The 10,341-nt window shown below is 60.2% G+C and overlaps 1 protein-coding gene across 1 annotated transcript in view; it reads left to right on the top strand.

Annotated features, from left to right (window-relative positions):
* Positions 1–10,341, top strand: part of HSPA12B (heat shock protein family A (Hsp70) member 12B) — a 17,231-nt gene continuing 6,890 nt past the window's right edge. Inside the window, exons 1-7 of the mRNA XM_015625706.1 lie at positions 1–208; positions 2,899–2,956; positions 6,121–6,221; positions 7,873–7,997; positions 8,643–8,829; positions 9,112–9,216; positions 9,508–9,624. Of these exons, the coding sequence (XP_015481192.1) occupies positions 2,914–2,956; positions 6,121–6,221; positions 7,873–7,997; positions 8,643–8,829; positions 9,112–9,216; positions 9,508–9,624 (678 nt within the window). The 5' untranslated portion in view covers positions 1–208; positions 2,899–2,913. The remainder of the gene's footprint in view (positions 209–2,898; positions 2,957–6,120; positions 6,222–7,872; positions 7,998–8,642; positions 8,830–9,111; positions 9,217–9,507; positions 9,625–10,341) is intronic.

Here is a 10,341-nt window from a genome sequence, read left to right as displayed (position 1 = left end):
CTCCCACATCTGCAGCTGGAATTGCAATTTGAGGCGCTGCCTGGGCCGGGACAGGGAGTGGGAGGAAGCCGGAGCGCGGGGGGCTGCGCGGGGCCCCGACGGGGACAGAGCCGCGGGCACGGCGGGGACGGCCGGAGCCACCAGCCCGGCGGGCACAGCCCGAGTGACAAAGCCGAGGGGTCCCCAACCCGTGTCCCCCCGCACAGCGGTGAGTGGCCGGCGGGGGTGGCGGGGGCCGGGGGACAGCAGGGCCTGGGGACGTGCGGAGCGGGCCTGTCCCCTGGCCGAGGTGAGGGTGGCACCGCCCCTGGGGTCTCTGCCCGGTTTGGGGTGCCAGGACTCCGCGGGGTCTTCCCGGTGGGAATGGGGGGGCTGTGGGAACGGGGGGGGAATGGGGATGGACGCTCGGACATTGTCGCCGTGTGTCCTGTGCTGGGGGACACCGCTGCGACCCTTGGGGACAGCGCTGTTGTCATGGGGGACGCCCCAGGGACAGTGCCACAATGTGCCAGCACCGTGCAGGGGCGCCGGGGACACCCCTGGGTGGCTCCCGTGTCCCAGCCACGGCCGAGGGGACAGGAAAGGGCTCCAGGGAACCCCAAAAGCTTCTCTGGAGGATTTGGAGGGGTCCCCAACCCCAGAGCCACGCTCAGCCCTGGCACAGCAGGGACGTGGGGACAAACAGCTCCTTCTGTCCCAGCACATCTGGATGGGAGCCCTGAGCCTCCCAGGTGTGCCGAGATCTGGGGACACCCCGGGTTTATGGGGACACCCCGAGTTGTGGGGACACCCCGGGTTTATGGGGACACCCCGCGTTGTGAGGACACCCCGAGCTCTGAGGACACCCCAAGCTCTGGGGACATCCCGAGCTCTGGGGACATCCCGAGTTGTGGGGACACCCGGGGTTTATGGGGACACCCCGCGTTGTGGGGACACCCCGAGCTCTGAGGACACCCCAAGCTCTGGGAACATCCCGAGTTGTGGGGACACCCCGAGCTCTGGGGACACCCCGAGTTGTGGGGACACCCCGAGCTCTGAGGACACCCCAAGCTCTGGGGACACCCCGAGCTCTGGGGNCTGGGGACACCCCGAGTTGTGGGGACACCCCGAGCTCTGAGGACACCCCAAGCTCTGGGGACACCCCGAGCTCTGGGGACACCCCGAGTTGTGGGATCACCCCAAGTTGTGGAATCACCCTGGTTTTATGAAATCACCCCAGGTTGTGGGGACACCCCGAGCTCTGGGGACACCCCAGGTTCTGGAATCACCCCAGCTTTGTGGTATCACCCCGAGTTTGTGGGATCACCCCGAGTTTGTGGGGTCACCATGCCCTGCCAAGCCGGTGTCCCCGTGCCACTCTTGGCCGTGCCACCGCCCCGGTGTCGCTCCTGCCTCCTCCGCCCTGATCCCGTCCCAAACTTTGTTTCCTTTCCCCGTTTCCGTGAGCCCCCGCAGAGGAGGAAATGGTGGAAAATCCTCAAAATCGCTGCTCCGGCTGGAGGGAACCCGGGAGCCACCGGGATCCTGCCCTGGGAGGGACCCCCGGAGTCGGGGGCTCCGTCCGGTGTCCCCCGGGTGACAACAGCGTGGTCACCGCCCGCTGCCGGGGGACACCGCGGGGGCTTGAGGCCACCCACCCTCCTCGCCAGGGGGGTGACTGGCACCTTGGGGACAAATGTGGCTGTCGGCCACCCCCTGCCAGGCCAGGAGGAGGATTTTGGCCACCCAGAGCCCGGAGTGACCCCCTGGAGCCCCCATGGCCACGGAGGGACAGGGAATGAAGCCACTGAGCCACCAAAAGGGCGGGCGTGTCCCTCTGGCTCCCCCGTGGGATGTGGGAGCTCAGGACGGCGGCGCTGGGGACATTGGGGACATCCCTGCCTATCCCAAACCACAACCCGAGCCCCAGGCAGCTGGGAAAAGTCACAAATCCCGGATTGGGGGCTGATTTCCAGAGCGGGAGAACCTCTTGGGAAGCCCCATTTTGGTGGAAAAAGCCCCATTTTGGTGGGAAAAGCCCCTGGACCACCACCAGGACCCCCCTCAGTGTCACCCCAGGGCCACCAGCACCGCCTTCCCCGCCCTCAGCTCCGGGGTGGCCAGAGCTGGACCCCCCCCAATTCCAGGGAAAGCCTCCCCACCTGCCGCTGGTATCCCGAGGGGGTTTTTTGGGAAGAGGGGAGGCTGCGGGGGCCGGCGGCTCTCGTGGGTGGGTTTGGCTCGCGGCGAGGCCTCTCCCGATGAGCTCAGCCCTATCCCGAGCCTCTGGATTTGTGGGATGAGAGCGGCCGGGGCGGGCTGGGGGGCTCGGAGGTGGCAGGAGGCTGTGGCCTCGGGAAGGGAGCCAGGAGCTGAGGTGTTATCCCGGGAAGAAGATTTGGAGCTGGTCCAGGCCGGGTCACAATCCCTGGGAAGAGCCGGGATCCCTTTGGCCACCGCGTTTCCATCAGGAAAATAAATCGGGATTTTTCCTAAACAAGCCCAGACCACCCCCCCCCCCCCCCCCCCCCCCCCCCCCAAAAAAAACCCCGGGTTTTGGTGAGAAATGTGCAGGAACAGCGATTTCCACACAGCTGTGCCCCGCACATCTGTATCCTGCACATCTGTCTGACCTGCTCGGTGACGGGAACTCGGGTCCCTGTCCCCACAGCGGCTGTGACAGCCGGGGACACCCTGGACGGTGACAATCCTGGCCTGTGCCCCAAACTGGGACAGCCACTCCCACACCCCGTTGTGAGCTGGGATTTGGGGTCACCTCCTGCCGACCCTACAAATCCCAGCCTCATCCCCGGTGTGTTTTTTTGGGGGGGAAAGGCTGGGGTGACACTGAGGGGACACCGTGGCCACCCCAGGCTGCCGAGGGGACACAGGGATGGATTTTGTCCCTTCCTTTTCCAGGCGGGAAGCGAGGCCATGGCGATGCTCCTGGAGCCCGGGATGCAGAGCCTGCGGATGGGTAAGGATGTCCCCAGGGGGGTGGCACTGGCTGAGGTGTCCCCTGGCTCCCCCCAGACGATCATTATGTGTCCCTTGCTGTCCCCACTGTGTCCCCTCCACAGCTTCACTGGGGTAACCGGAACCAGCTGTGGAAGGAAACCTGATCCCGCCATCCCAAATCTGATCCTGCCATCTCAAACCTCATTCCATCATCCCAAATCTCATCCTGCCATCCCAAATCTGATCCTGCCATCCCAAATCTGATCCTGCCATCCCAAACCTCATTCCATCATCCCAAACCTCATCCCGCCATCACAAACCTCATCCCAAACCTGATCCCACCATCCCAAACCTGATGCCACCATCCCAAACCTCATTCTATCATCCCAAACCTCATTCCATCATCCCAAATCTCATTCTGTCATCCCAAATGTGATCCTGCCATCCCAAATGTGATCCTACCATCCTAAACCTTATCCTGCCATCCCAAACCTCATCCCACCATCCCAAACCTGATCCCACCATCCCAAACCCAATCCCGCCATCCCAAACCTCATCCCACCATCCCAAACCTCATCCCACCATCCCAAACCTCATCCCACCATCCCAAACCTCATCCCACCATCCCAAACCCGACCCCACCATCCCAAACCTCATCCCGCCATCCCAAATCCAGGCGTGCGGAGGATGCGCCAGGAATTACTCCCCCTCTCCCTCCCCCCAACCCTGATCCTTTTCCACAGGAATGAGGTTTCATGTCCAAAACTCTCCAGAGCTCCCCAGGGGGGTCACCGCTCCCCCCGGCTCTGTCGCATGCGGAGGCAGAGGAGAGACCGTTCCCGTTTGTCCGGGATCAAATATTTATGGGACAGACACGGATACAGGGAAAGGCACTTAGGGAGCAGGTGTAGGGGACAGCAGACGTGTCACCCGCACAGCTCCGGGGGTGGCAGGACAATCACTGTCATGTGGCTCTTCCCAGACACGGAAAATTTGGATCAGACCAATCCCAATCCCAATCCCAGTCCCAGTCCCAGTCCCAGTCCCAGTCCCAGTCCCAGTCCCAGTCCCAATCCCAATCCCAATCCCAATCCCAGTCCCAGTCCCAGTCCCAATCCCAGTCCCAGTCCCAATCCCAATCCCAATCCCAATCCCAGTCCCAGTCCCAGTCCCAATCCCAGCCCCAGTCCCAGTCCCAGTCCCAGTCCCAATCCCAGTCCCAATCCCGATCCCAATCCCAATCCCAATCCTGCTGCTGTTGGGGGATCCCAGAGCATTCCCTGGGTGCTCCCTGGGGCTCCTGAGCTTCCCAAGGGTTTCCCAGTGGATGTCCCAGTGCAAACTGGTGGTGCTGGGAGCCGGGCTGGGTTTGTCCGGACTCTGGCAAAGAGGAGATGGAGTTTTGTTCTTCCCTGAGGAGCCTTCGCTGTTCCCAAATTTCTCCAACCATGGGGCCCCTCCGTTCCCAAATCTGTCCAACCATGGAGCCTCCTCCGTTCCCAAATCTCTCTGGAGCCCGGCTTGGGGTGGGCGCTGTTCATCCCTGCTCCCGTCCCTGATCCCGGAAGGATCCCGGCAGATTCCCGGCAGGATCCCGGCAGATTCCCAGCAGGATCCGCAATCCCAAAGCCCAGGTTTTGGGGCCGACAGTCCCTTCACCTCCTCGGTGTCACCGCCCAGACCCCGCACCCCATTCCCAACACTCCACCCCATCCCGTTCCCTTGGGAAAGCCGCTCCATCAGCTCCCCTGGCTCCTTCCAGCTGGAGCCGGTCCAGCGGCTCTTTCGTGGGCGGTGATTAATTAATGCTGGCTGCTAATTGGAGCCAGATGCCTGGGACAGTGCGGGAGGGACAGCCCTGTGTTCCTGGTGTGGGGCAGGAACTCTGGGGTTCATCCCATCCCGATTGTGGGAACATTGGATGTCCCTGGGGCTGGAATTCTGCTCCTGGAGGGGACAGGGACGGCTGGTGGCTCCGGGAGGAGGGAAAAATCCTCTGTGCCCAGGATCCCTGAGGTCCCCACCCCCAGGTTTTGGGATCACCACAGGCTCATGCAGGAGATTCCAGGGTCTCCAGAAAACCAGGATGTTGTGGAGCATGGCCAGGGGTCTGAGCTGGACCCACCCTCCCTTGCTGGTTCTCCATGGATTTGAACCACAGTCACTTCCTTCCCTCTTTCCAAGTTTTCCCCCATTCCCACTGAACCCAAACATTCCAGCTGCTGGCCCGGAGCAGCTTCCCTATCCCTGGAAGTGTCCAAGGCCATGTTGGAGCCACCTGGGATAATGGAAGATGTCCCTGCCTATGGGTGGGGTGGCACTGGATGGGATTTAGGGACCTTCCCAGCTCCAACCATTCCATGATTTTATCAACTCCACATCTGGAACCCCCACAGTGACTCTGTCCCTTCCACCACCACATCCACCCTGGATCCGTCTCCATCGGGATGTGATGGATGTCCCGCGTGGTCTCTCCTTGGAGAAGGGTCTTTGGGAAGGGCTGGGATTCCTTCCCACTGGGATCCGTCTCCTTCGGGATGTCCCACATGGCCTCTCCTTGGGGAAGGATCTTTGGGAAGGGCTGGGATCCCTTCCCACCTGGATCCATCTCCATCCGGATGTCCTGTGTGGTCTCTCCTTGGGGAAAGGTCTTTGGGAAGGGCTGGGATCTCTTTCCACCTGGATCTGTCTCCATCGGGATGTCCCACGTGGTCTCTCCTTGGGGAAGGGTCTTTGGGAAGGGCTGGGATCCCTTCTCACCTGGATCCATCTCCATCGGGATGTCCTGCGTGGTCTCTCCTTGGGGAAAGGTCTTTGGGAAGGGCTGGGATCTCTTTCCACTGGGATCCGTCTCCATTGGGATGTCCCACATGGCCTCTCCTTGGGGAAGGGTCTTTGGGAAGGGCTGGGATCCCTTCCCACCCGGATCTGTCTCCATCGGGATGTCCCGCGTGGTCTCTCCTTGGGGAAGGGTCTTTGGGAAGGGCTGGGATCCCTTCCCATCTGGATCCATCTCCATTGGGATGTCCTGCGTGGTCTCTCCTTGGGGAAAGGTCTTTGGGAAGGGCTGGGATCTTTTCCCACCCAGATCCATCTCCATCAGGATGTCCCACATGGCCTCTCCGTGGGGACGGTTCTCTGGGGGCATTGGGGTCACCCAGACTCACCTGTCCATGTCCCCAGGTGCCAACGGCGAGCGGTGCCCGACGCCGTCCCCGCCCGGCTCCCCGGGGACACCCCACGACAGCTGCAGCATCGCCCCACTGACGCCTTCCCAGTCACCGGTGAGTGCGGGACCAGTAGGACCATCGGGGTCCCAGTAAGGCCATTATGGGGTTCCCAGTAAGGCCTTTATGGGGTTCCCAGTAGGACCATCGGGGTCCCAGTAAGGCCACTATGGGGTTCCCAGTAAGGCAGTTTTGGGGTTCCAGTAAGGCCATTATGGTGTTCCCAGTAAGGCACTTTAGGGGTCCCAGTAAGGCTAGTGTGGGGTCCCAGTAAGGCCATTATGGGGTTCCCAGTAAGGTCATTATGAAGTCGCAGTATGGCTGTTTTGGGGGCCCCAGTAGGGTCAGTGTGGGGTTCCCAGTAAGGCAGTTTTGGGGTCCCAGTAAGGCAGTTGTGGGATCCCAGTAAGGCTTGGATGGGGTTCCCAGTAAGACCACTGTGGGGTCCCGGTAAGGCAGTTGTGAGGTCCCAGTAAGGCAATTTTGGGGTCCCAGTAAGGCCATTATGGGATCCCAGTAAGGCCAATGTGGTGTTCCCAGTACGGCCATTGTGGGTTCCCAGTAAGACAGTTGTGGGATCCCAGTAAGGCTTGGATGGGGTTCCCAGTAAGACCACTGTGGGGTCCCAGTAAGGCAGTTGTGGGGTCCCAGTAAGGCCACTGTGAGGTCCCCAGGGGCAGCTGGCTTTTGTCCCTTTGTCGTTTCCCCCTCTGGTCCTTTCCCAGTTGCTGCTCCCCCTCCCAGTCCAGCCTCCATCACCCCCAGTCCCACAGGATGGCTCAGTCTATCCCTAGAACCTTTATCCATGGGATTTCCAGGATGGAGGGGTTTTCCAGCTCTGGAATGACCCACCAGGAAAAGTTTAACCCCACAAAACTCCCGCACTCCCCTGGAGCTGCCGGGTGTGGGAGGCCGCGTTCCAGAGCTGGATCCTCCCTGGAGTTCCTTGTCACTGCACATTCCTGTGCCAGCCGCCTCTTCCCTGCTGATCCCGGCGCTTTTCCCGGCCAGCTCGTGTCCACACTTATCAAATCTGGGGACATTAAAAGTTAACGAGGCTTTCAGCTTCCCGTGGTGACACGGGGACGAGGCCTTGTCACATCCTCACGGCTTCTTCGGCAAGGGGACAGCCCCGGAGGGAAGGGACAGGGACACGGCATGGGGACAGGAAAAGTGTGGGAGCAGCGGTGGGAACATCCCAAAACATCTGGGTCAGGGGGATTTTCAGCTGGGGGACCCTTGGGGACACCTGGGACAAGGTGAGATTGGACACAGGGACAGTTTTTGACTGAGTGATCTTGGGGACACCTGGGGCAATGTCCCTCGGACTGAGACCGGACACAGGAATTTGGGCTCTCGGCTCTGATTTCAGGGTCCAAATGAGGGGGGCTCAGCAAAATAAAAACAGGATCCCCCCAACCACCCTGGGTGCTCCCATGGGCATCCATCCCTCTCCAGGGTTGCCCAAATCCCTGTGTCCCATCCAAATTGCCTTTGGGAACGACCACAGCCACCCCGTGGAATATGGGAGAAGCTTTTCCCAGTGTGTAAGAAGAAGAATCACCCATCAGGGAATCACCAAACTGGGTGAAAATCCGGGAAAAATCCTGAAAATCCTGGGAAAATGAACCTCTTCCCGGGGTTTTTACTCCTTTCCTGGTATCAGCCAGCCCCAGCTGAGTGCTTGATCCCATTCCTTGCCTTCCAGCGGAGCGAGGCGCGTTCCCAGCAGACCCCGTCCTTCTCCGTGGTGGTGGCCATTGACTTCGGCACCACCTCCAGTGGTTACGCCTTCAGCTTCACCAGCGATCCCGAGGCCATCCACATGATGAGGTGAGCACCTGCCAGAGGCCCCGGAACTGCTCTCGCAGCAGGGAAAGGACTTTTATGTCCCCAAAATGGTCAGAAGTTGGGTTGGTGGAAGGTGTGGAATGGGGATACTCCAAGGGCTGGAGCCCCTCTGCTCTGGAGCCAGGCTGGGAGAGCTGGGAATGTTCCCCTGGAGAAGGGCAAAATGCAGGGAATGCTGAGAGTCCCTGCAGGGGCTCCAGGAGAGCTGGAGAGGGACTGGGGCCAAGGGCTGCAGGGACAGGAGCCAGGGAATGGCTTCCACTGGGAAAGGGGAGATTGGGCTGGGATCTTGGCAAGGAATTCCTGCCTGGGCTGCAATTCTCAGATTTCCTCCGGCTGCCCCTGGATCCCTGGGAGTGCCCAAGGCCAGGCTGGACATTGGGATTGGATCCACTTGGGAAGGTGGAAGGCATCCCTGCCATTGCAGGGGGTGGCACTGGGTGGTCTTCAATGTCCCTCCCAACCCAAACCATTCTGGAATTCCATGAAATCCCTCAGAGGATGGAGTGGGATCACTCCTCCTCCTTTGTGCCCTTTTAAGGTCCTTCAGACCACACCCATAGTAACAAATTAAACCTGGCAGGACCCATTCCCTGGAAGTTCACCGGCTCCGGCTCCTCTTTGCAGGAAATGGGAAGGGGGGGACCCGGGCGTGGCCAACCAGAAGACCCCCACCAGCCTCCTGCTGACTCCGGAGGGGACGTTCCACAGCTTCGGCTACACCGCCCGCGATTACTACCACGACCTGGACCCTGAGGAGGCCCGCGAGTGGTTCTACTTCGAGAAGTTTAAGATGAAGATCCACAGCACCACCGTGAGTCCCTGCTCCCATCATGATGTTCCCGGTGGGATCCTGGCCAGGCTGGGAATTGAAATGTTTGGGAAAAAAAACCCATTTTAGCCAATTTTAGGGCGCAAATTTGAGGTTCTGCCATCAGAGATGCTCCAGGCTGGGTGGATGTGGCTGCACAAAGCTTCAGGTGCCTGAGGTCCAGCTGTTGTGGTTGGCTCAGGGGGATGAGCAAATTCCCGAGGTTTGGTGATGGATCCAGCCGCTCCCCAGCCCCTCGGGTGATCCATTTGCTGTTCTCTGCAGGATCTGACCATGAAAACCGAGCTGGAAGCTGTCAATGGGAAGAAGATGCCGGCGCTGGAGGTGTTCGCCCACGCGCTGCGCTTCTTCAAGCAGCACGCGGTGCAGGTGGGGCCATCTCCATCCCTCCCTCTCCTTCCCAAATGGAATCCTCTGTGTCCTCTCCACGCATTCCATGTGAGGGTGGGGAAGGGCTGGGCTGGAATTCCCAGATTTGCTGTGGCTGCCCCTGGATCCCTGGAAGTGTCCAAGGCCAGGTTGAACATCGGGGCTTGGAGTCACCTGAGATGGTGGAAGGCGTCCCTGAGTGGGACTGGATGGGATTTAAGGTCCCTCCCAACCCAAACCATTCCATGACCGGAAGCCCCCAGGGGTCACCTCCTGCTTGTCCCCTGGCAGGAGCTGAAGGACCAGTGCCCATCCCTGCCTGAGAACGATGCCATCCGCTGGGTCCTCACCGTGCCGGCCATCTGGAAGCAGCCGGCCAAGCAGTTCATGCGGGAAGCAGCCTACAAGGTGGGGGGACTCTGAAGGGTGGTGACCCTCAAAGGAGTTGTGATCTCCGGAGTATCCCCTTCCTCCCTCCAACTGAATTCCCACTGCCTGAGGAAAGGGTTAGGTGGGATCTTGGGAAGGAATTCCTGGCTGGGAGGGTGGGGAGGGGCTGGGATGGAATTCCCAGATTTGCTGTGGCTGTCCCTGGATCCCTGGCAGTGCTCAAGGCCAGGTTGGACACTGGGGCTTGGATCCACCTGGGATAGTGGAAGGTGTCCCTGCCCCTGGCAGGGGTGGGAATGGGATGGGATTTAAGGTGTCCTCCCACCCAAACCGACCAAAAGTTGTTGGGTGATTGGATATGGTTGAGCAGTCGGCGCATTGGTTGGTTTGGGTTGTTGGTTGAGTGGTGGTTGGGTGCTTGGATGGTTGGTTTGATGCTTGGGTCACTGGTTGGGTGGTTGGTTGAGCAGGTGGTCGTTGGTTGGGTGATTGGTTTGGTGCTCTGGTCATTGGCTGGTTGTTGGTTGGTTGGTTGTTGGATGGTTGGTTTGTTGTTTTGGTGTTCAGGACATTGGCTGGTTCACTGGTTGACTTGGTCATTGGTTGAGTGGTTGGATGATTGAGCAGTTGATTGATTGGGTGGTTGGTTAGGTGGTCAGGTCATGGGCTGGGTTGTTGGTTGGGATGTGAGGTCATTGGTTGGCTGGTGAGGTCCTCGGTTGGTTGTGTGGTTGG

This window comes from Parus major, chromosome 4, assembly GCF_001522545.3.
Source record: "Parus major isolate Abel chromosome 4, Parus_major1.1, whole genome shotgun sequence".
Taxonomy (NCBI): Eukaryota; Metazoa; Chordata; class Aves; order Passeriformes; family Paridae; genus Parus; species Parus major.
The sequence above is the reverse complement of the archived record's forward strand: the minus strand, read 5'-3'. Positions and strand labels throughout refer to the sequence as shown.